General features: G+C 45.2%; 1 protein-coding gene across 3 annotated transcripts in view; it reads left to right on the top strand.

The window, feature by feature from the left end:
* Positions 1 to 25020, top strand: part of rarga (retinoic acid receptor gamma a) — a 40814-nt gene that overhangs the window by 11736 nt on the left and 4058 nt on the right. For 2 of the 3 annotated variants that reach the window (XM_040047923.1, XM_040047922.1), the window contains exons 2-5: positions 932 to 1298; positions 23356 to 23504; positions 23712 to 23853; positions 24724 to 24887. In XM_040047923.1, the coding sequence (XP_039903857.1) occupies positions 1130 to 1298; positions 23356 to 23504; positions 23712 to 23853; positions 24724 to 24887 (624 nt within the window). In that variant the 5' untranslated portion in view covers positions 932 to 1129. Of the gene's footprint in view, positions 1 to 931; positions 1299 to 10059; positions 10863 to 23355; positions 23505 to 23711; positions 23854 to 24723; positions 24888 to 25020 lie in introns of those variants that run through there. The other variant, XM_040047924.1, reaches the window with a different exon arrangement.

Below are 25020 nucleotides of genomic sequence, written 5' to 3'. Positions count from 1 at the left end.
CTCTTTTATATTTCACCCCCCCTTTTTGCATTGAGAGTCGACAGAGGGGCATAACTGCAGCCTTGTCTGCACTCGAGCCTGACTTGTCTATGCCCACTGTGTGGTGTCAAAGTGACGAGAAGGCTGCAGGAGGCTACAGCCAAAATGACTCTGTGGGATGGGAGCCTGACCTCAAGAGAAGATAGTTGGAAGTGACAGCAGCAGTTAGCAATCAGTGGATCTCATTTTCCCTACTCATCGACCCCCCCCTCCTCCCTTCTTCATGCTCTGGACCCCGTGTCTGGGCCCCTGGTCCTAGGGGAAAGAGGCAAAGAGGCAGGCTGCTGTGCTAGGCTGGCAGCAGGAACAGAGGAGCTCTTTATAATAGAGTTCTGGTGATTTAAATCATATGGTATAGCCTGGAATCACTGTAGAAGTCTGGAAGCTCTTCAAAACTGTACAAGAGCTCCCTCTCTCTCTCCCCCTCTCTTTTCCTCCTCCCTCCTTCCTTCCCACTCTTCACTGTTATAACTTTTTCCAAACTTCTTTCTTATTTTCTTTTCCCCTCACCCAGTCCCAGTTTTTTTTCTTTTCTTTCTGGCTTTTCCCTCTCCGAGCCTACTCATTCTTTTTCTCTCCCGTCTCTATCTGTTATGGTTCTCGCCATCTCGTCCTTCCTCACTTCCTCTTTCCTTCCCATTCGCTCATACCTGTTGGTATGAAGTTTACACATCCTTCTCGCATTAAAACTGTGGATGAACTATTATCGGACCCAGATGGAATCAGAGTTGATGTGAGGTGAATCCTGTTTGTTGAATCTAGAGCAGATCTTAGCATCAAACAAAACACTAATCGTATCATCATGTTCATGCCAATCAAAAGCACTTATTCTTATATTTTATGTGGAATTAAATTAATAGGAAATTATTTACTCTTATCCTCTCATCTGCAGAAAAGAGACAGCAGGACTCTTCTAAAGTGGAGTCCACCTGTCCTTCAGTACCTCCGAGGCCCCCTGTCGCCCATACGTTCTCCACGTCTTAAGACTCTTCGACGGACACACATCTCAGCCTTGTGGAGGATTCCAGGTGTCGAAAGAGCCGTTACCTTCAGCCAGCCGCCTGCTGTGGACCCTGGGTGATCCGTCGCCATGGCTACAAACAGGGAACAGCAGGTGGGTCACATGACCGGCTTCCCACCTGCTGTGTACCCCTTTCCCTTCAACTCCATGAGAAGCCACTCCCCCTTCGACCTGCTGGCCAACAGCAGCCTGTTTGGGAGATTTGGGGCTGACCTGCCCAAAGAGATGGCTGCTCTCTGTAAGTCATTTTCATTACTCTGTGTGTTTGTGCTTGACTTGCCTTTCCTCTCATTTTCCATCTCAGTTCCAAGTATGCATACGGCCATTACTTTACTTTTAGTCAGGTCGCATTAAACACCATCTACTGGAAAAGGGGAAATATGGCTTAATTTAAATTGCACTACATTATGTGTAATTTTGTGGAAATGGAAAACTTTAGCGTCTGTTTGTGATATAGGACCAGTGGTAGAAAAAAATCCCCCAAAGAGACCATGAGGAAAAAGTCTACTTTCATCAGTACAATGATTACTCTGCTCCTGTGGTTTCCTTATATGCTTTATGCTTGTAGATGGTGTGGTTATGACCGCAAGCTCTGGCTCTGGCTTCACGATGCGTGCGTGTATCCGTGCGCGTGTGCGTGCCTGGACATCTCACAGAGCTTTTGTGAGGCAGATAATGCACAAGTCTATAATTATAGGCAAAACACATTGAATTATGTATTAAGTGATGAGTACTGAGCATCAAAATAGTTAAAATGAGTACTAATGCAGTTCAAACATTTGACTTGGACAGCGGTGACTGATCGTATAATTAAAATGAAAGGTGAGCTAGACACTGGACTTGATTCACAGCAGCGTTCCCCTGTCAACTGTGTACTTCTATGCTTGACCATAGGGGGCACTGTTACATTCTGAAGCGCTGAGACGGGGATGATGTATAGAGAACAGAGCACAAAGAGGAGATTGTTGGCAATCCAGAGTCTTTTTCTGTTGTGCAAAAACTAGCAAGATGAAACGCACGGTGCCGACGTACGTTTCTCGTTGTTCAAAACACCTGCTTGTCTCAAAACCACTAATCAGCAACAGGATTCTAGGTCAGGGAGGATCCTTGTGTGGAACCACTGCGGTATAATTCACTGATGATAATAATGCCAGAAGAGAGAGCGAGAGAAAAGAATGAGCACTTTTGTTGAGGTTAAGCCATGAGGTAAAGGTAAGCAGAAGTTATTTGAAATCTGATCTGGGTGCAGTGTTAAAGGGGCGGCAGGTGGTGGTGGTGTGTGGTAGTGGAGGAGTAATAATGGGTGTGGGTGGCAACAGCTGAGCGCGGAGCCTGCCTGTGTGTGCAGCCCCCTACTCCCCCCACCACCACCGCAGCATGCCTGAGCACCTCTCCAGCCTTTCAGCCGTCAATCACTACCTCACCCCCTCTCTTCCTTCTCACTGCCACTGCCCACCTAATCCTCAAGGTATTTTCACAGAACCAGAGAGAGAGAGAGAGAGGGAGAGAGCACCTGGGGGTAATGTCCTGGTGTGGTGGAATCCAAGAACACACCCAGCAAAAACACACACACACATATATACACACAGGCAAACATGCACTCGGAGACACTCTTCCCTCTCAGTTTCTCTTGCTCTCTGTCTGGTTCTCTCTCATGAAGCCACACACACACACACACACACACACACACACACACACACACACACACACACACACACACACACACACACACACACACACACACACACACAGCAGTTCTTTCATCTAAAAACTAGAAACATACCCCTGACGCAGAATGAAATCCCACCACGCTGACAGATGGATTCTTTATGGTTTTTATGCTGGCATGACTTAAAACAAAAACAAGTATCAAAGCACAAACAGACGCAGGCAACCACATGCACTGGGGCTTCATACACGACTGCTTGTACTGACACATCCACGCTGGCAGTAGTATCGTTCGCAGGGGTTAAGGACTGCAGTTATTTGGTTTAAGCTTCGGGTCAGAGTGTGAGAAAAGCTGGGGACAAAGATCAAGTCAGGATCACAGTGACAGTTAGCTTCAATTTGTCGAGACTGACATGTTTTTTTAAGTGTCTCTATATTAACATAGCCGTGCTGGTTGAATGGTGTTTACTGTCACAATTTACTGTTTCATTATGTTTACATTACGAGCTGCAGCTATTGCTTGAATGTCAAATAAATGCCTGTCAGATGAATATTAAAAGAATTGCCTGCTGGACTAATTCTGCGTTTCACTGTACAAAAATACATCTTAGTTCAGTTTAAATGCTGGCAGCTCAGTGGAAAACTCTCTGTTGTTTTTTTTTATCTGCTTTTAAAACATCCTATTGGTGTATCCCTTGACAAGGAATGTTACAAGTCATTTTGCTGACAGCAGTCTCATTCCCCGCTCTCTTAAATGTTAGTGGGGAAGACAAAGGGCCTCGGTTTGGACATTCCCCAGGCCCTGTTTTTCTTCTCCTTCTACTTCTTCAGGAGTTGACTTAACAGTCCTGCTCATTGTTGTCAGGCTTGTCTGTAGGCCAGACTGAGAAAATACCTTTCACATAAAGGGAGTAGCACTGTGGAAATTTCACCGTGTATCTTTGTGTGTGTGCAGTCAGTAGCTCTTCATGCTTGCACAACTTCAGAGTTTTTTGCGTAATTGTTGTAAGAAAGGTACCCTGGGTGACACCTACCTTTTGTTTAGATGTGCACACTGTGCTGACCTGCCAGAGCACCTCCCATGGCGGTGCTCTGTCTTGGCACCAGAGTTCTTTGGAAATACCTGTTTTGCAAGGAGGTGGGAAGAGACAGAAGAGGGATGGGAAGGGGTGGGCCGACTGTGTTTGCACATGTCCGCATAGTAAGCTTTTCTTTTTGCTTAATGCATAAATGGAAGATCCAGAAAACCTCAGTGCCTCTCTTCAACCTGGGTGTGCTGCAGACTCCCACTGTAGCTGCTGATATCTGAATAAGCGTGCAATGGCGTTTGTTCATCTGTGAGAAGGTCTGATGGCTCTCTGCAGTGTGTTGCTGAGGCTGTTATCAGTTGATCCCTGTCATTACGGGAGCCTTTCAAACAAACAGTTGGAAGCCCATTAAGGCCACTTATTATGTGATAACATCGTCACTGAGCCCTGAAACACCTCGCTAAGCTTTCACCAATCAGGGCCAGAGCGCTGGCCTCAAACTCAGCCGTGGGGATGTTTTGAAAAGCTAGTAGGTCATTTCCTTCAGCCCACATGGCCTGGCCGAAAAATCTAAAGTCCTCTGCTGGGCTCAAACTTTCCATTCATGCCATAATTTGTAGGGTTATGCTGAGTGATGAATACAGAAAACCCATGAGAGGCCCAGCTGTGAGCTGCATCACAGTGGGATGAAATCAAAAGCACTGTAATAATAGAATGGAATGAATAGCGTGTTGAAACCTGTGTAGAAGCTGGCTCACTTTGCTCTTTTGTGCCTCTGGTGGAGAGAAGGGCAATAGCAGTTCGTTTAAAGTGTCTGTTAGACATGATGGACTCGTGCACCAGCATTAGCATACAAGCAGTGTGGAACATATGCATGGATCTGCGGTTGCACACACACACATATATGCAGTTCAACACAAAACATCTAGTTAGGCAGATTGTGAAAAAGGCCAAAATGTTCCAGCAAAACAAAAAGGAAAAAAAAACACGCAGAGTGACATAATTAAAAACACTCTTTGCATACTTAAACACACACACACACAGAAACAACATAAGGAGGTCATGTTGGCTTAGGGAGCTAAGGGAGTTGCGTAAAGGAGCCATTTTGGTGGGAAATGTGGTACGGCAGGGAACGTCAAAGCAAACCTTTAAATGGAGGCGAGGGACAAGCTAGCAGAGTGAAGCTTTCTCCACTGGAGGTGAAGCAGAGCACAAACGGCACATTGAATCTCTATTTATTTTCATAAGGTTGAAGTGCTGGGTTTAAGCCTAGCCTTGGTGGTGTAGAGTAGGATTAGTAGGATTTGCCTCTGTGCACATGTGTATGCTAATGTGGGCATACTACATATCTGATGAGAGCAAGGGGCAGAGAAAAAAGATGAAGTGATCTATGTATGGATATGAAAATGATGATTGCAGCCCCGCAACCCAATACTTCCTTGTAGGTACATATTTCCCTACACACACAGGAAAACCAAACGCTCATCTGTGTTTCTCATTGTTTGAACAGCTATAAATAATTGACATTACATATCATTATATCACTATAATGCTTTTGCTTGTATTCTACAGGAAGGATGACTAACCTTTCTTCTAAAAAAATATTCTCTCTTAAACATACACACATGATTTGATCGTGGTGTTTTATCAGCTTGGTCACAAGTTAGATGTCATATTGGGTTGAAGACTACAGCATATGATTCACAGCATTTTCATCCACATGAAGCCTTTCTGTGGCTCCCCACTCCCACCCCCTCTGCTTGACCACTGTCGCTCTGGAAGAATCCATTCTCAACGGCATTGAAATGTTTCTTCGTGGATAAAAACTCAAGTTTGTATTCATTTGCCGTGATCTATCCTTTGAGTGGATCCAGACAAATTCCCATAAATTGTGTTTCTTCAAACACCAAATGAAAACCATGCAAGAAATAAATACCAGATCATTTAGGTCATTGAAAGAGAGCAGGTGGATGGATATACTGAACTACACTCATTTGCCAAAGACAATAATCTTAGTTTGGCTGCAGCTTCTGAATTGTGAAAGATGTACTTTATATTGTTTGGTAAAACCTCGACAGTAATAGAGTGAAAATCTGAACAATCAGATGACGAGTAAGTACTTTGCAACAGTGGAAAGGAAAAACTAATAATGTTAAATTTCTGCTACTACTACTAATAATAACAAAAATAATTTTTCTTGTGCTTGATCATCACACTAAGTCATTATTAGCTCTTCTTATTTCTGACTCTGGTACTAAATGCCGTGAGTGTCAACACCTAAACAAAAAAAGCTCTCATATAGCTGTTTGCTCGCTGGCATCTCTGCTCCTGTGACCATGATCTTCATAGCAAATTAGCAATGCAAGCACTGGACCATTTTGGACTATACTTGTGTGTGATGACAGCATGTGCAGCGCTGTTTGGCTTTGTCCTTCATCTGTCAGTGAGACTGGAGTCTATTGGCTGTAATAAACAGCTCTGCATTGTCTGACATCCCTGCTTTTATCTCCCTAGGCGATCACAGGCCTCAAATGACAGCTCTCTAAGGTGCTCCACTCCTTTTTGGCAATCAGTTGCACTTATTTTTTCACTAACGCTAGCCCTGATTCTGTAGTGCTGATTTTTTTGTGTAAAAAAACGATCAGTTTTCCTGTAGACTCCTGGTGGAGCATAGGTCCGCAACGACACCGTAAAAAATGATAGTAAGTAGAATATCTGCTGCTCCATGATGATATCCACCTAAACCCCGCTGGCTTATGCACTTCAGAGTTCTCTCGCTCGGTTCCCTCTTTTCTCCTCTGCCTTTACCTTGGATTTCCTCTCATTATCCCACACTGCAAGTGGGAGCCAGATTGCCCCAAGTGCTGGAAACTTTCTGCAACTTTGCAGGACTTAAATGTGTGTGTGTGTGTGTGTGTGCATCTGAAAAGTCAGCAAAAGTTGCCGATAACAGAGGGACCACAAAGTGTACTACAGCTCTGACATGATGACAGATGAAGATAAACATGCTACTATCAAAAGTGGGAGAGTGCTGTTTTCAGACAGTCTTTGTGGGCACGTGCAGGATGAAAATTGCGCAATGGCGAGAGAGGAAGGCTGGCTTCTCTGAAGATGTGGGAGGGCACACAGGTCCAGGACGTGCCCATGAACACAAGACGGGGGTTTGCATTTTTGGCTGAATCTCACTTTTTCTCACAAGAAAACATGGGTAGCAGAACATCATGACAGTGCAGAAAGAGCGAGAGAAAGAAGGAGGGAGAAAATGTGAAAAAGAAAGATGGCCACGAGTGTAAGACCTCAGCATGTGTCAGATCTTTGACTGGTGGAGCAATTGATGGATGAAATGGACAACAACACAAGGATTGCTCTTCTTTTTTGGCTGATGAACAAAAACACAGTATCACATAAATAAGATGTTACTTTTTTAGTTTAAAAAAGAAACTCTGCTCTGCTTACTGAACAACCCTCAATGGGATGTGTGCACTTTTAAGTGTGCGTGTTCTGCATAACCTGAATCTGGCTGTGGTGGGAAGGCTTCCTGGGCTGGTGTTCAGTGTCTCTATCATCACCAGCAATCTGTTTCAGCATGTCCGCACGCTGCACACATGCCCACATCAGAAATGGAAAAGCTTTACATTCCTTTCAAAATGACTGTGTTGCGTTTAGTGCAAAGGCCTCTGTCTTTATTACCTCACACACGATTGCGTTGTTGACTGCTTGGCTAGAACCTGAATGACTGTATACAGAGGAAGTGGCAACAATGTGTTGTATACGTCTTATCTGTAATTGGCATCAGAGTGTCAGACAGTAGTAAAGCCTGACTGGGTTCCAGCACACGTGGAGCAGTAAGCAGACCAGATCCAGCTGACTGGATAAAATCGTGAGACACACACATCAAATCGTAGTTAAAAAAACAAAACCTATTTCAACATTTTAAACGTGTGCTCAGATTTGTTCTAATCGCTTAAATGAAACATGATTGAAAGCAGACGTCAACGTGGAGTGGCCAGTGAGTTGGCAGCCACTGAAAATGAACCATTTCCAAAACCAGAAACAAAAGCAGAAACTTTGTCAACTAAAACAAATCACGCAGTCAGGAAAAAGTGGCCATAGGGAACTTGATGAAATGGGGAGAGTATTTGGAGAAAGGGGGGGGGGGGTATTATGGAGAGAGATGGAGAGACTTGTGAGCCAGTGAGTGAGGGAGAGAAGAAGGGAGGGCAGGATAAGTTTGGGGGAAAGTTAGTGGCCCAGTGGGGGTTTCTTCCAGAGTTCAGCCTCTCTGGCTGGGGAAGGAAGGGAAGGAGGGAGGGGAGAGAAGGGGAGGCAGGGACCAGCCTGGGTCAGCAGCAGTATGGAGTATGTGTAGATTAGATGTCTAAACTCACTCGGCAAACCCTCTGAAGCCCTGGAAGGCTCACAGCTCACAGTGTAGTTTGCCAATAACTGGAGAACCTGGAGTTAGTGGTCTGAATTATAGTCTCAAACACAGTAAAAAGAAATGTCAAAACCAGTGGAACCGGATAGGGTTCGTAAATCTCTAAAAACAAAAGAGTGTGAACACATGATATTTGAAATAGATTTTTTTTTGCAGCTTGTCAGTCCACAGAGCAGCCCTGGCAAACCGCGCTGATGTTACATAGAACATTTGAGCACCGGGGGATTAGCCAGTTCTTAGTTTCCAGGATGCTGTATGAAACTAGCAGCGAGGAAAAGAAAACAGGAAGGAGACGAAAGACGAGTGTGAGAAGAATGCTTGTGGATCATAAAAATGTGACTCTAGGCTGTGATGATTTAATCTGAAATGTATCCAGACCAAGACATTTTTGGAATCATTGTGAAAATGGGTGGAGAGCTAGAGAAAAGAAAAGTGCCCCCCCCCCCCCCCCCTCTTTTTTTAACAACAAACTTCTGCTAAGCGTTGGCATCTCTGATAGATGCCAGTTTGTTGTCCCCGTGTTGTATTCTTGCCATCATGAAGCTTTCACTGTATGACCTGACAGCTGTATGAAGAAGCACATAAAAACTACTGATGTTGTTTACTATTTGATGAAATAAAAAGAGCTATTAAACGTGCGTCAGTTTGCGAGATTGAGTGTGTGAATCTCAACTCACAGGTGTGTGTGTGTGTGCGTGTGTGTGTGTGTGTGTGTGCCAGCTTAAGAAAATAAACCTGAAGTCTCCATTGGAGGAATAGCTTTTAAACCAATAAACATAGTAATGAAAATCATTCAAAATAGCCAGAAATGTGAAAGCATGGTTTCTTTCATGAGACAGGAAAAAGAGTGAAGTGTTAGACAGAGGAGGAGGGAGGAGGGAGGACGCTGTGTGTTTATGGAGAGCGTAGCCAGCAGCACAGATTGACAGGAAATGGTGTCTTTTTTGCCTGCTGGGCTGTACCACTTGTACTGCTTTGACAGGGGGAGATGAATGTGAGGAGCTCACAGACTGAAGCTATTCTATTATCATATATCTCCCATTGTATCACGCTGTTTGCTTTAGCCCAGCCAGAGTCCATCCCTCTGCTGAGCAACAGTTAGGACCAGTGTCAGGCTTTTTCATTGACCTCACACTGCCCATTGATTTCCTTTGATTCACTGCCACTCTGAGGGCACTGCAATTTTTTTAAGCTGAATTGTTTTTTTTTTTAATCAGTGCACAGAAAAACCATTGTTATAATGAAGGTTAAATGTGTAGGGTATACGTTTTAACTGTGAATCCACAACCACTAAAATATTCAGCTGCCACGAGGCTTTTTTACTGCATTAAAATCATTGCTTGAACAACCTCATCGACGCTGCTTCCTTGGACGTCTTTTGCTATTTCTGCGTCGAGATATAAATCACAAACAAGGTCAAGTAAACCTGTGAGAAGTGTGTCCAGCACATGGTGTGTTTGTATATTGGAGATATTTGTCTGTGTAAATGCACTGCGGGGATTGAGCAAGGCAGCCCTCATTCATCACTGTTAAAGCACTTCCAGAGGGAGCGACAGAAAGAACTGCCCATCCTCTGTTCCCTCAAACAGACAGAGGAGAGGGAGGGATTTACCCTGGCATCTGGTTTCTGGGTTCAGCCACAGCACAATGTTCTTTCTCTTTCTCTCTCTGGCTCTCTTTTTGACACACACATACACGCCCGGGCCAGTGGCTGGACTTTAATATGGTTATGATTAGAGACGGGGGCTCAGTGAAGGGAGGGAGGGGGAAAGGGGGTCTTATTTACTGCAGGGAACTGGGGGAGGTGCAATGTAAAGAAAGCCAGAGACAGGGACCAGATCTGAATGGAAGACGGTGAGGTTGGGGTAGGTGGGGGCACTGTTTGCATTTAGGGCTGAAATATGAAAAACAAAAAATCGTGTGTTCAAAAAAACAAACAAACAAAAAAAGCACAAGAAGAATGGGGAATAAAGTTTTGTGCTCCAGCCAGATCAGTTCTTACTCCAGTGCAGACTCTGCTGGACGGCCCCTTACACCTCCCCTCCTCCTGGGTTCCTCTCTCTTTCTGTCCCTCCCTCTCTGGCATTCTCTGTCTTTCTCTCCACCCCCTCTTGCAGCGTCATGCCAAAGCAGTTGGTTCACTCCGCCGTGTCTGGGGCTCAGCGAGAGCTGCGAGAGGCTGTTATTTAGGTCTGTTACAGCAGACTGGGAGCAGCTCACCCAGGGGCAGGGGGGAGAGGAGAGAGTCAGAGTCACGCTCAGCTCAGCCAGTCAGGAACCATATCTGCATTCCAGCTGAGAGGGAAAAAGGAAAACTCCGGCATCGGAAGGAAAAGACAGCAGAGAGAGAGTGACAGCGCGAGATAAGTGAAGGGAGGGAGAGGAAGGTAGTGAATCTAGATAGCTGTTGCTGCTGTGAGCTCTTGTCACTGCTTCAGTGAGTGACGTGAGCAGTGGAAGCAGGGTAGGACACAGGCAGGACTGAGGGCTCTCACTGATTTTTGCCGAGGGTGGGGGGGTACCATGTTCGACTGTATGGAGGCTCTGGGAATGGGCCCCCGTCAGCTCTATGATGTCACCAGCCGTGGTGCATGCATGCTGCGGAAAGCGAACCCCTTTTTTGCTGGGTTGGACCCCTTTGCTTGGACGAGCACTGCCAGTGTTCAATGTAAGTGGCATCCTGTTTGGATTCTTCTATGACACAATCATGTTTCCCCCTCTCTTCTCCCTCTCCTTTTCTTTCGGTCACTCCTTCCTTCATTTTCTCATTGCTGGCTTGTTTACCCCTCAGGGCTCGGCCAAGGGGGCTGCTGTCAGGGGCTACAGAGCAACACAGGAAAAGACAGAGACAATCCTCTCCTCTCCTCCTCTCCTCTCCTCCTCTCCTCTCCTCTCCTCTCCTCTCCTCTCCTCTCCTCTCCTCTCCTCTCCTCTCCTCTCCTCTCCTCTCCTCTCCTCTCCTCTCCTCTCCTCTCCTCTCCTCTCCTCTCCTCTCCTCTCCTCTCCTAGCCCACAGCCAGTTTGAGCTGCTCAGCCATCTGAAAAAAATTCTCTGCTATGATATTATATGCACTGTGTGTTGGGTTTTAAAAAAATGTGCTTGTGTGTATTCATCTGTGTGGTGAGTTTGTGAGTTTGAGCCCACAGAGTCAAGTTTCAGTAACAATGTTTGCCACCTGGGGTTTGACCTTGCCAGGTGCTGCATACTAGAAAAGGAAAAGGTTTTGGTGAGTGACAGGAAGAGATGACAGTGACGTGTCAGATGTACTCTATCTGGTTTATTGTCTATTCACAGCATGAGTTTAACACTAGAAGTGAGGTCTCTGATGAATTTCACATGAAAAGTTAATGACAAATGTTGCCTGTTTTTAATAATACAGTTAGTTAATAATAAGTTTTGCTGGGCCTGCTGCAGTCTTCATAGGTCAGAGGTTTGTTTATGCTGCTGGATACTAGATGGATAATGATATTCCTCCAGAGCCAAACAGCCATGAATTAGTAAGCGGATTAATTATTTAGCAGATAAATGTATGAATAAATAATAATACATACAAATCTCAAGAAAGCAGAGATATATTCTGGCCAACGTTCTCTTCTCTCTTTTGCTCGTTGCATCTCTCCACTTCATTTCCCCCCCCCCCTCTCCCTTCTTCTGCCGCTGACTTCAGACAAGGCTCTGACTCTAACAACAACTGGGGTCCATTTTCATCTACTTCCAGGGGGCTGCTACTGCTGTGAGAGAGTGTGTGAGAGTGGAAAGGAGTGGGGGTGTGGGGTGTGTATGCATGGTATGGTGGGAGAAGTGTGGAGGGAGCCAAGCCAGATATGACAGTGGAAAAACAATCAAGAAAATAAGAGGAGCCGGAGCGATCAGATAAGCAGCTTAACTTTGCTCTCGATTTTTCAGAGCTGCTTGAAAGTGTTTTCAATTTTTTTTCATGCTTTTCCGTTTGTTCGTCCTCCCTTCTTTTTTGTGCCTTTTTACTTCCTTGGGGGGGGGGTCATCTGTCTTCATTAATCGTGAAGACACCAGCATTTCAGTGGCCGTCATGCACACTGGCTGAGCTTTAATGAAGACAGATGCCCTGTCAGTGGAGGCTGAGGCCAGAGGGGACTCCAGCCACGCCAGCCTGCTCTGCTTAGCTAGGGGAGCCCTGATGATAACAAGATGAGATTTGTTTATTTAATCAATCAGGCCTCTATGGTCCTTTCCTTTTAACCCATTCACACACATGCACACATTTAAAAATTAGGCCTCAGATTCCAGAAGTATATTTTTCTTTCAGGTCTTTGTTCCACACAATCAAAGTGAAAAAAAGGAAAGGGGGAAAAAAAGTCCAGGGACGCTGCCCTGAGGGTGAGAGATCTAAGTTAGCAGAGCAGAGCAAAGTGGCTGGTGTGGTGTACTGTTTCAAACCCAGTGTGCCCAATAACCTTTGTAAACAAAGCTGCCCTATCCCTGCACAAGGAGCCATAATGCCCCTCTTTACTGAAGCAGTTGCCTCTCATTGTCCTCATCAATGAAGCTGATGAATTGATGTTTGAGTCTGATATCTCATTAAGCCAGCCCAGCTGCACAACAGAGGGACCTGTCTGGCTCTTAATGCCACAGTCACACAAGCACGCACACTGCACACCAAAATAGCCACTGTGTTTGTAAAGCAAGTCACCTGGCCCTGGATTAATACAATAATATACTGTTGTCACACAGGTTTTTTTTTTTCCATTTGTAAAAAGAATTCAACTCTTTAGCAATGCTCTCTACAATGTGAGGATAAAAAAAAAAACAAGGTTTAGCAGAAATGCAAAAACAGTTTTTCTCTGATAACCTGTGTGGAGAATGTGTTTGTCTGCCCTAAATCTTTCACAAAATGAGTATAACCTCCTCTCTTTGCAGTAAATCTTCGGCGGTGATAAGTGTCACTGCTGTTGGCCATTAGCCAGGGACAATCAGAGGACTTAAAAGTGTGTGGTCAGTTTTCTTGTTTTTTTGTTCAGGAGTGGGAGACCTTAATGTCAGAGGTTAGGCAGAGGCTACAGCCTGGCCAATGTCAGATCTACTGCATGTGTGGTAAGCTTGTCAGCTTGCTGAAAAGGAGACTCTTTCAACCAGCTTGGCTTGTGTAATGCTCTTAAGTGCCTTATGCCACAGAGCTGGTACTACATCTGAGCTGGCCTACACATAAGGATAATGGACACTGATTTAGTCGTACGTCAATGAGAACTGAATTAGTCAACTGCCAGGGAAGCCATTTGAGACAGCCTATGCCGACAAATCCCCTCTCTGTCAATGTTCATTTGCTTAGAAGAATGAGGCAATTACGTTTAGCAGTTCTCCAGGGTCAAAAGAAGGGAAAGTGTTTTTTCTCACCAAAGTACACTCTTAGCTCGATGTTTTTGAGCACACTTTGGATTGTAAGTCTAACAAACGGTGTATATAAGAGCTGGACATGACAGTAACAGATTGCTTGAGCAATTTGTCACTATGTGTGCCTTCACACACACACACACACACACGGGCGCACACGCTTCTTTGTTTTCCCCTAATGTGCTGTTCAAATGTGAATTGAGGGGCTAATTGAAATGGGGGGTATAGATCTCGGCAGCAGCGGTAGAGAAATAAGAGCTTCCTGTGACCGCTGGCACATTCTGGCCCGATCATTTTCTCCCTGATAGAAGTCTGCAGTTATTTCATTATAATTACAAAAGATTCAATTAAAAGATTAGAATGCCTGAGGGGGCAGGGCTGGAAATAGATGGTGGTATGTTGGTTAGTGGGTGACGTGTGTGTTTGTGTGTTGGAGAGAAAGAGGGAGAGTACTTACACTTCTAATCATTGTCACTAACGTCACGTGTTTATATCGGTGATTTTCTCAAGATAATGTCAAAACAATGTGCTCAACTTTAAAGGAATAAGCCAGTCCAGGGTCAATGAGTTGTAATTGATATGAAGGAGGGAAAAAACGTTAAGCAGGTTGCAACTAAATTAACTTTTTAAACAAAAAAAAAACATTAAGCTAGAAATGCGAAAAAAACTGGCATCAAAGAAAAGTCTGTTTTTGGTGTTTGGTCGCAAGCTTTAATTATAAAAAGTACCTCATTTAAAGTGCACTCTAAACTGTCATTATATCCAGGCCTGCACTACAGTGTAATAGGCTCTAAATTATTTATTAATGTGTTGAGGAATACAGTGTCCTGCGTGATATAATACAGTAGCTCAGGCAGCTGCAGTAGTCCTTGTTTTGTAATAAATAATACATAGCATCAGAGCCCAGATGGTTATTAAATAAAATCGCAGGCCTGTTGGTTCATTCTAACCTTACAATAGTTTATGTTACATGTTATATTACGCTGTGGAAATCATTTTAATAGGGTGAAGCCATTTTTGGTGTCAGACCTGCTGGGCTGCAGTATCACACCACCTTGTTCACAGATCTCTGTCAGCCCTGCAGTAATAGCTGAGCCCATTAATAGGCAGCGCTGTCTATAAATAAACAGATTCAATCCTAGCAGTTGCTTCAAGTTTTTTCCACAGAGCCCCCTCCTGTGCGTGGTTTGACTTATGCATAAATCAGAGAGTGTTAACCTAACCTGGACTTGTGTGTGGTGCCTGTACGCGGACTCCTCTGATCAATGTATGTTCAAGTTTACGTGTCCACTTGGCTGCTGTTGGGCACCCAGACTGCTGTGTCAAAAGCAGAGACGGACGGTGTGCCAAGCTGGATTCCTCAGGCCTGTGCTGGAATCTGGCTCCGCTCTAACAGCAGTTTATAGCCCCTCAGCAGCGTCAGTCGCACCGCTGTAAATAAAACTCGGCAACCGAATGTGAGTCCTTGAAAGGGCTGTTTTTGTTTTCCTGTCCGTCGTGTTTAAACAGTATTTCACAAGAGCGAATACTCTGACATTTTACGTGGACTCATGATGAGCTGACGATTTGTGGATCGCAGCACGATAAACGTGACTGTTATGAGGCAACTGGGCTAGCAGTTTGCGTGAGCTCCAGATCAGTATAAAATCTGGACTTTTGTGAGTTCTTTCACAATAGTTTGCTGGTCCCAGAGGTATTGTGGCTGCCCACCCTAACACCCGTGTCTGGCTGCTGCTATTGTAGCTGTTTACTGAGAACAGCTCTTTGCCTGCCAGGCACATTTTCCGTTGCACAAAGGCGTGGACATTTGGCAAACTATGCATACTTACGTGCGTGTGTGTGCTGTATTAGTGCATGCACCTGAAAGAGTTTATTTCACTGGTGAGCATGTGATGTACCACTGCACAAGCATGTTTGTTTATAGCATAGAAGAGTGTGCATGTAAGCTCATAGCTGTGTGTGAGCAGTTCTGTTACCAGCGTGTTATTGACTGACGGCTTGGCTCGAGTGTTGCTACGGGCTCGGCGTTAGAAGAAGTGGAGCCCTCGTATAGCCACGTCGGGTCTAGAAACCCAGACGAGTCCAACTGTCCTCCTCCTGTGTATGTGTGAATGGGTTGTGTTTACGCAGCCGACAGCGTTTGGCAGGGAGTGGTGAGCGGCTGGTGTAGTACAGCTATTATCTGGGCTCAGGGGTGGAGAGAGATGGATGAGGACTTGGCCTAGAGTGGGTGGAAGGAGGGGAGGACCGAGGGGAGGGAGGGAGGCAAATTGGTGTTGTTTTTCCCTTTGACATTAGTCAAATTCTGCCAGTGCGCATATGTGCAACTGACATGACCATCCTTCTGGAAATGGTGCATGAGTTCATTTGTGTACACTTGCATTAGCTTGTATTGTTTGTGTTCCTTGTGGGTGTATTTTGCTGTAAGGAGGAACAGGTGTGTGTGCGTGTAAGCTGGCATGCCTGTAATTGTGAGCCTAGCTGACAGTTTGGGACTTTTTACAGAAAGAAGATGAATGCCAGTGGAGAAATTAACAGATGTCTGTTTGAGTGCGTGCGTGTGCGTTTACGAGTGCACATGAAACCAGGTTATTGGAAGAAATCAGGTTAAACCAGGAAACAGGAGAATGTGTTCACATTGTCAGAACTTTACATACAGCTGGTCAGTAATCAGATTTCTCTGCTCTGTTGTGTTTTTTTAACTAATACCGTCACACCATACAGTTTCTCCTCTTGTCTCTCAGTATTAGGAATAATCTGCCTTTTAGCTGCTCTGACTTATTCATTGTAGCTTTGTTTTTAGGCAGATTTAGGATATTTATACTTTGGATAAAAGAACAGTTTCAGCATTCATCTTTTCTTTCATCCCACTGTATTGCCTTTCCAGTGCTGCGTTTCCTGTTTCCCCGTTCCCTCTTTGGCACGCACACTTGTAATATCCCTGTTAATCCTGTTAATCCATTTAAGTGTAAACTAGAGTCTGCAAAATAAGGTTTCATTCAAAATCAGGTTACTCCAGAAAAAGAACTACTACCAGGTTACTAAAGTAATGTTAACACACTTACTGTTTCTCTGGGCCCCTAGAGTCAATGTTTTGCTCTAAATCTGACACAAGAAGTGCATTCTCACCTAGACACGTGAGAGACACTCTTAAGCACAAAAAAGCAGCACATGCTCTTCAGTGGCTACACAGGAGCAGATCATATGTCCATGTCTCCACCATAGCTTGACCTGTGAGTGAATGGGTACTTGCAGTAGCCTGTTATAAACTTCTGCCTCACGGTAAGAACATCTCCCATTTGCCATAAAACACTAGAGACAAAACCAAACAGACAGACGGACAGCCAGTTTGACAGGAAACAATCCAGCAAATGAATTAGGGGCTGTTTGGGATGATTTATCGCCTGTTTAGGAATGCTCGATCGACTCAGGTTAGCTGCTGTTAAGGGAACTGACTGGCTGGGTATTGCTTACGTTCCCAGTGATGTGTTCATTCAGTGGTAATTGTCAAAATGTACCTTTAATACTTCATGTATTAGTCTTATGTGGAACTGTGTTTTGTGACACCTCTAGAGACCGTAATGGAAGGAAATGAATCACTGTGTGGCTCAAAATCTGGCTGTCACATCAGTCATCTGAGCGCCTCCACCCAAACGGAGTTGGGCAACCTGTTGGCGGTTTGCTGCCAAGCAAAAGTGAAAAACTCTGATATGCATCACTGCTTCACTGAGACACTCAAAGCAGAAGTTTCTCAGAGTGGCTTTAATACCTTACAGGACTCTGTGGTTTTATGCCAGTTGAAGGGGACTGCTGATTCTTCAAGAGTTACTACTTATGCATGGATTGCTCACTCAGAAGTCAGGAAGCCACAGTCATTTTGTCACTGCTCTGCCAGTTTTGATCTTAGTCTCTCTGAGCTCTTCCTTCTGAACTTCTTCCAAGTGACTGTATAGAGGAAAATGCTGCGATAATGTGTATGTGGCAGCGTAAACTCACAACAGAAATCAGTTAAAAAGCTGGGTGCATGATTTTTAACATTTTTTTTAACAGTGATCTGCATCCTATGTAACGCCAAGTAAAAAGGCAAGAGAAACCGCTTTGTGTAGTGTGTGCAAACTCTTTGGCGTGGACATTTACATGTTGAGTGGAAATGAACTGTGTGCTGCTAGTCGTGGGCGTGTTGTTCCTTCCAATAGGAGGTTTGCGTTTGCATGCTTTGGTGTGTGGTGCTTCCCCAATGTGCCGGAGTGAATACTACTGTTGTTGTTTACATTATCCGCCTTTCCACTCACTTCCTCTGACAGAGCAAGGCTGCAGCCACGGCTGGGCTACTTCTACTTTTGTAGGTTTCTATTGTTGTGGGGAGGAAGCAATAGCAATTGAACGAGCGCTAGTGGCCTTGCCAAAGACAGGCAGGTGAGAGCCAGGGCTACAGATGGTGAGAGGAAGTCTGGGAGGACGAGAAACAACCCGAGGATCAAAGACTCAGGGTTTCCCTCGATGACTGCTTTCTCCTCTCTCTTCACCTCGCCTGCGCGCCTGTTTCTGCTCTCTGTCTGCTCCCCTGCCTGCCTGTGAACTGTCCTGTCTTCTTGACATGATCAGTGGCCCAGCACTGTGCTGGGTTGCCAGGTTTGGGTTCACTCCTCAGTCACTGGAGGTGAGCTGTGCTCCTCTGTGGTGGGCAGATGAAGAGTCAGCTGGAGCTCACGGCAGGGATGAGGAGGTGCATTTTTTCCACAGATCTGCACTTGACTGTCTGGTTTTTCCAGCGCTGGTCATAAAAGGCCACTGACTGTCTGAAATATTTTTATTGACGTTATATTTTCTTCATTTTTTCCTTTCCTTAATACCTTCTTGCACTGGTTTGGTACAAGGACATTTGAAGGAAACTTTATTTGCTGGGTTCATTGGGGACAGGCGGCTCAGCAGACGAGTTTGGCTGTTTGAAAGCAGCTTGTGTGTTTGTTGACAGGGCTGTGTGGTGCAGGAAAAGGGGGGTGCACGCTGCCAAATGTTTGCTTGCTGACTCCATCAAGAAAATATCAAAAGGCCCTTTATGAGGTGCTGTAAAGAAGACCAGGTGTTTTGAGAACACCACCAGACTCCAAGGGTAATTCCACTTTTTAAAACATGCCCCGGGGATACATTCTTGTCCCACCTGCTGCCTTTCCTGCTTTTTTCATTTTTAAAGGAAAAAGGGGTAAAAAAAAAAAAAAAAGATTAAAATGTGCCTTGGCAGCAGCTTGTGTGCCATGTCACATTGTGTCATTCTTCAAAAGTCCACAGTTTTGTCATTAGTACTGACAGAAGCCATGAGCAAATGGGAAAATGTTTTTACTCAACATGCTGGTCTGGCGTCAGATCGCATGCATGCGTCACAAATGTTTATCGATGTTTGTCTCATTGCTTTCTTCTGGTTCCCAGAGAATGGGTTTAATTCCCTTCAGGAATGTGTTTCTCAATATCTATTTTCAAATCTCAAACCCGAGCCATCTCCTGATTGGCCGTCTTCTTTTCCTATATAGTGATGCCTCTTTACAGGCGTGTTAGTGTGTCAGTCTGTGGGAGACCAGGTGATGAGCTTTCTGACAGCTGTTGAAAGGCGTTGCTACTGCTCATCACCTTTAATGAAAGTCCCCCCTCCCCTGTCAACACAGTCAGGAATTCCTCCCATTTTTCTCAGTGGTTTTTTTCCTCCACTTCTTTCTTTCTCTCGGTTATAGCCCGGTGCCATTTTGAGTGCTTGTGTATATATATATGGGTTATATATAGGTGAAACAGAATAGCAATGGGAAATGAGAGCACATGTATGGAGGTGTAGCAGTAAGGGATACTGAGAAGTGGCTACAAAAGCCAGTGACGAAGATCCTCCGGAAACGCTGGTACTGAAAAGAGGAAGGAAGCAGGTCTGTTGTGTGGGACCTTGTAGCAGAAGCCTCAAGAGTGATAGCAGGAAGACATGGGCAAAACAAAACAGAGAAGGAGAGTATTATGTGCTGGCACCACTGACAAGGGTGTGGTACTACTTTCTTTTCCTCTTTCATGAAACCCATTTCTTTACAGAAACCTATTCGTGTGCTGATGGTCGGTCAGTCGTACCCTATGGCGCTGTAGCCTCTGCCATGGTGTAGAGGGCCAAAGGCACCCTTGAAAGCCCCACCTAGTGTGCCAGCAATTCTCCCAGCCCACTGTTCACCATCCTCTCCCAATCTGCTGTCCTTCTGCCACTACTCTCTGCCCAGTCCCCAACCCTCTTTTCACAATGAACCCTACTGTGTGCCCCTCTCTCCCCCTCTGCCTCAAAGTCTCGACAAGAGGTACAACTTTACAGGATCTTTAGTGAAAATAGAGGTGGAGACAAAGGCCACGCATGCCCGTGCATGCAGTTTAGCACTAACAGGGAAAACATCAACAGAGTGAGTCGCACACATAGAGGAGGGGGTGTTTTAATGGAGACTGGAATTCAGTGGTGCACTGTTACAAACAGTCCGGGCATTTGCAAGTGAAATATACACTACAGAGACAGAGCAGAGCCGCTGGCTGGAGTTGCACGTGAATGCTGGACAAGCACAAAAATAAACACCTACACGTATCCTACAGATGTATTGCACTGTGAGTGCACTGGGCCCAGAAAGAATACGTCTAAGCGTTTGCTCTCACGTGCCAAGGCTGGAACTTTTGGAGCAGTGTCGCACTGAAGATTCAATCACTCCAACAGGTCACGTACTCAAAATCTGCAAGCCTATTGTGAAAGAATACTTGTTACAGTGCCAGAATGTCATATGCTGCTCAGTTAAGAGGAGTGTGTTGCAACACAAAACAGGAGCTGCATAGTCATGCGTTTGCTCACATACATTAGAAACACTCCTTTTTCCAGCTGAGTGAACAGCAGGCAGCCTCAGTGTTGCCAGGAAGTCTTCTGATTTTTTCTTTAGTGTTTCTCCTTGTTCTGGCTTTCTTTTCTCTTCTGTTGGATCTCTTGGTACTAAAGGGAGTTTGATTGGCTCGGTTAACTTGACCTAGAATTCACTGTAATTGACCTAGTTGAATTCACCTTCAGCTACACAGCTATTTCTGTCTCGTGCAGTTATATTTCACATCTAATGAGGCTGTGCTGAATGCTGCAATGCTCATCCCATCACGCTGAAGTATTTTAGTGTAATGTTGCTGTGTGTTTGTAGTTTGTAGCCACTGAGTGTGTTTATGGGACCAACTTGCTCAGTGGCAGCGGGACCACTTGTGCACAGCAATGCAACACGGGATCAGAGAATAAACTGATACTTAGCAGGAAGCTAACAGTGACTGTTGATAACTTAGCTATACCTTCTTCTTGCCTTTCTTTTTCTTCTTCTCCTCCCCCAACAGCAGCACCCATACCACCTACCCCACTCCTCTTCTCATCTGTCTGTCATCAGCTCACAGGCCTTAGACAGCGGATTGTCATGCAAATGGTGCCCCAAGCCTCAAAGCGCTGATAAGGAGGGCCTCTCATTTCACTGGGCTTTGTTTTCTAAACAGTGATGAGCTGAGTTGAAGAGACTGAGAAAAGGGGCTCGGGGTAGCTGTCTGAATGGGCCCTCTGACTGTGGCGCCCTGGGGTAAGTGGTACGGGGGATTTGAATGGAGTAGGCTGAATGAGGCAAAGTCTTGGAGGTGGATTCAGGAGTCATGTTCTCTGGCAGGAACCAGGTTCAACGTGTTGACAGAGCCTGATGTATTTTGTCTGTCACCGCTGCCCGGGTTTTCTCCAAGATGGACTTTCTGTGTTTGGCCCGCTTTCTTTATCCATTTAGACAGTGTCAGTCAGTGTTCGTTACTTGACGCCACATATGGTTTGTCCTTTTCTAAGGGGTTGTCAGCGCTCGGTCTGGAGCCTCATTTGCTGCTGTTATTATTGCATAAACAGTGGTTCATGGTGCGTTCAGAGGGTTTCTGTTCTCCCACTGACCCTGCCGTTTTGTTACATTCTGGCCAAGGAGATATGAGACTTGCTGTAGAAACATTCAGGGGGCGTAAACTTTGGATTTTAGATTGATTTGTGCATTTGGCTTTGGGATTGGTCTAAAAACTAATGGAAAACATCTTTGACTTGAGCAAAATGAGGTTTTCAAAGGAGGACTGTGGATTTCTGAAGAGTCGCATATGAAAAACAGATGTTTAGGCAGCAGGCAACAAATAAAAAATGTCTGATGTATTTCTGTTACTATCATTAATGAGGTAGTTGCAGGCCAGTCAGAGCAGCTACAGCAGAAGTAGTAGTAATCGTCAACTTGGTCTTGAACAAGACTTGCCCTCAAGAGCAACTTTGTCCTGCCCCTCTCCCCCCCCCCTCCTCTTCCCCTTTCTCTGTTTTATATCAAATTCCTCTTTTTACGCCCTCTTTTTTTCTCTCCTTTTTGAAGTCTCCTCTCTCTAGTAAAAAAAGCCATGCTGGTGGTTTTTGATTCTGCTTTGGGTGTGAGAGGGGGGAGTAAGTTGGGTGGGGGGGGTTGTAGGTTAAGTTTAGGCAAGTCCTCTGTGCTTTCCATTGAAGGTGCTGGGGAGAGGTGGGGGCAGTAAAAGTTAGAATTTTAGAGCCTGCCTGTTTTTTATTTTATGATTGGCTTTTTTTTCTCTCTCGCTCTCTTTTTACGGGCTGTGAGCTACAGCTGGTGGTGTGAATAGCTGCCCAAGGTGACCGAGTCCCAATAAAGTGCAGGCCAGCCGGGCTGGGGCCTCCAGTCCAGCCATGGGACTGCCTTTATAAGCCAACTTACGAGCCTAGTCCTCTGTTAAAACCTGGCAGGGCTGCACTGAGGAATTTAGGGCCAGGAAACAAGAGAAAAATAGGGTTTGTGTGTCAGGGGATGGTGGTGGGATGCAGAGTAGGGGGTTGAAGTTAGAGGGTGACCAAGGGTGAAACTGTTTGTGTGCAAGTGTGTGCAAGTGTGTGTTTGTGGTTTTGTGGCATGTGTGGTTAGCATCTTATATTTCTCAGGGGGAGTATGGAATCCATACCCTGCACACTTGAACCTTCCAAAAGAGCCTATATGGGGTCCACTTTGGAATATAATGAAGTGTAATGTACCATATCAAGTACGTGACTCGAGTAAGCACTGATGTCACAGCTGTGCCTCAGTTTTTGAGACATAGAATCAGGGCTCTGCACCAGCTTTGCGTGTCCGTGCATTTGTCATGTGCCTGTGCTGTGCGTGCAAGATGTTCACATGAGATGTTGTCAATGTGTGGAATGAGGAAAAGCCAGCTTTGACTCTTGACTTTTCTCAACTCATTAGCTCGCTCTGTTACCTGTCCTTATCAAAGAACCTGTCAGACACTGTCAGTTACATCTTAGTGATGTAAAAAGCAGTTTTCTCACAGCTGTCAAAGAGCCCTTCTTCTCTTATTTATTGTCTTTACATAGACAAGAGTTATATGCGAAGACAATATGACAATATGTTCTATGCGATATCCCCAAAGGGCCCCTGAGTTTGGCTCCTTAGTGATAATTGGTACCAGGAAATAGGAACACTTCCTTGATAGTTCATATGTTATTTATCTTTTGAGACTTAAATGTGTCTCATTCCACGTCCAGGCAAAACGTTTACCAAGCGAGCATGACTGTTAATCAGTGTCTGTTGGTGGAACCTCAGTCATATCTGCCGTGTCATTTCTTAGTGTGGTTATCTATCCACATCTGCTACATGTATTCACAACTCCACATGTGGCATTTGCAGAGTTAGTAATAGTTGTACAATAATGATTAGTAACTGATCATGTGCTCCACTGTCTTTTCTTTCCATGTTCACAGCGGTGGAGACCCAGAGCAACAGCTCAGAGGAGATGGTACCCAGTTCTCCGTCTCCACCTCCCCCACCTCGAGTCTACAAGCCCTGCTTTGTGTGCCAGGACAAGTCCTCCGGGTACCACTACGGGGTCAGCTCATGTGAAGGCTGCAAGGTGAGAAGAACCAATCTTTTGAACACTGGGTTTTCTGAAATAAAAAAAATTTAGATTCTCTATTTTGCATTCACATGATAAAAGAGGGATGGACAAAGGGCAGGCTGAAAGAGATACAGCGATATGTCACAGCCTTGATAATGATAACTGTATTGCACATTCTCCCTTGCCCTCTTCCCTTTTGTGTCTTGCTTCCTGATGTTCCAGGGTTTCTTCCGTCGCAGTATCCAGAAGAACATGGTGTACACTTGCCACCGAGACAAAAACTGTCAGATCAACAAGGTCACACGCAACCGTTGTCAGTACTGCAGGCTGCAGAAGTGCTTCGAGGTCGGCATGTCCAAGGAAGGTGAGTCCCCCAGCGTTGGAGATATAGAGAGACCCGTTTGGAAAACAGGGTCACTCTCTCACTTGCACATAGAGACTGAGAAACTAGGCAGCAAAGACAGAAGCAGATGATGACCAGGGGTGGTGATCAGGGTGAGGCTGGGCACTGTACCAATCATATGACTAATCCCTTTACAAAATGAATCTGACTTCCTGTTTCACCACAAAACCTCACCCCTCTGGCCAGCACACAGACACTGCTTTCATTCATAAAGACAACACGGGAGAAAACAAGATTTGGGAGTTTTGACCAACGTATTGAGAACAGGATTCACGCCATTTGCGCAATCAGAAACACCAGCTTGTTGGGGGGGGGCTTTTTATTTCAACCTTTTGTGTAGCCAGCTGCGTGTAAGTGGCAGTTTCTTGCCCTTCATGAAGCCCGGGGGACATGTATGTGGGTGTAATGTTTGTGTGGGATGTGTGTTAAGACCGGGATCACATTGTGCCTCTGCTATTACTGGATATCCTGAGAGGAAGGAAAGTATGGGAGGAGGAGGAGGTGGTGGGAGAAGAGGCAGAGAGAGGGAGAGAGCGTACTGGCTTATGTGCACCGGTCAAGTGGATAGAGAGATGGACAAGGAAGCCAGCGGGTGATAAGAAGGAGATAGCCAGTGTCCGTGCCGGGCCTCAAGGAAATATGTTAATGCTGTTAAGAGCAGAAAGGTTCTGGTTTCCACTAGCGTGTAACATCTCCTTGGCAGCAGTGAAAGACACTGAGCATGAATGCTGAGTTTGTTTTCAAATGTCATTACAGATAGATTAAATTAACTTTCTGTATGAGCTTTAACATTGTATGTGGAACTAATTTTGTTTTCTCCCCTTTACATAGCGGTGCGCAATGACAGAAACAAGAAGAAGAAAGATGTGAAGGAGGAGGTTGTTCTTCCGGAGAGCTATGAGCTAAGTGGAGAGCTAGAGGAACTAGTCAATAAAGTCAGCAAAGCTCACCAAGAAACTTTCCCATCACTTTGCCAACTGGGCAAATACACCACCGTAAGTCGTGCACATAAACCCCTATCTTTCACTGCTGCATGTGGAAACTGTCTCTCAGCTACGTCAGCAGTGAATGCTCCCAGATTGCATGCTTATGAAAATTCGCAGTAACTTTCCCAACATAGTGGTGGCT

The sequence above is a fragment of the Simochromis diagramma genome, unplaced genomic scaffold (assembly GCF_900408965.1).
Source record: "Simochromis diagramma unplaced genomic scaffold, fSimDia1.1 OVJJ01000387.1, whole genome shotgun sequence".
Taxonomy (NCBI): domain Eukaryota; kingdom Metazoa; phylum Chordata; class Actinopteri; order Cichliformes; family Cichlidae; genus Simochromis; species Simochromis diagramma.
Note: the sequence above shows the minus strand (reverse complement) of the source record. Positions and strands in the feature narration are given on the sequence as shown.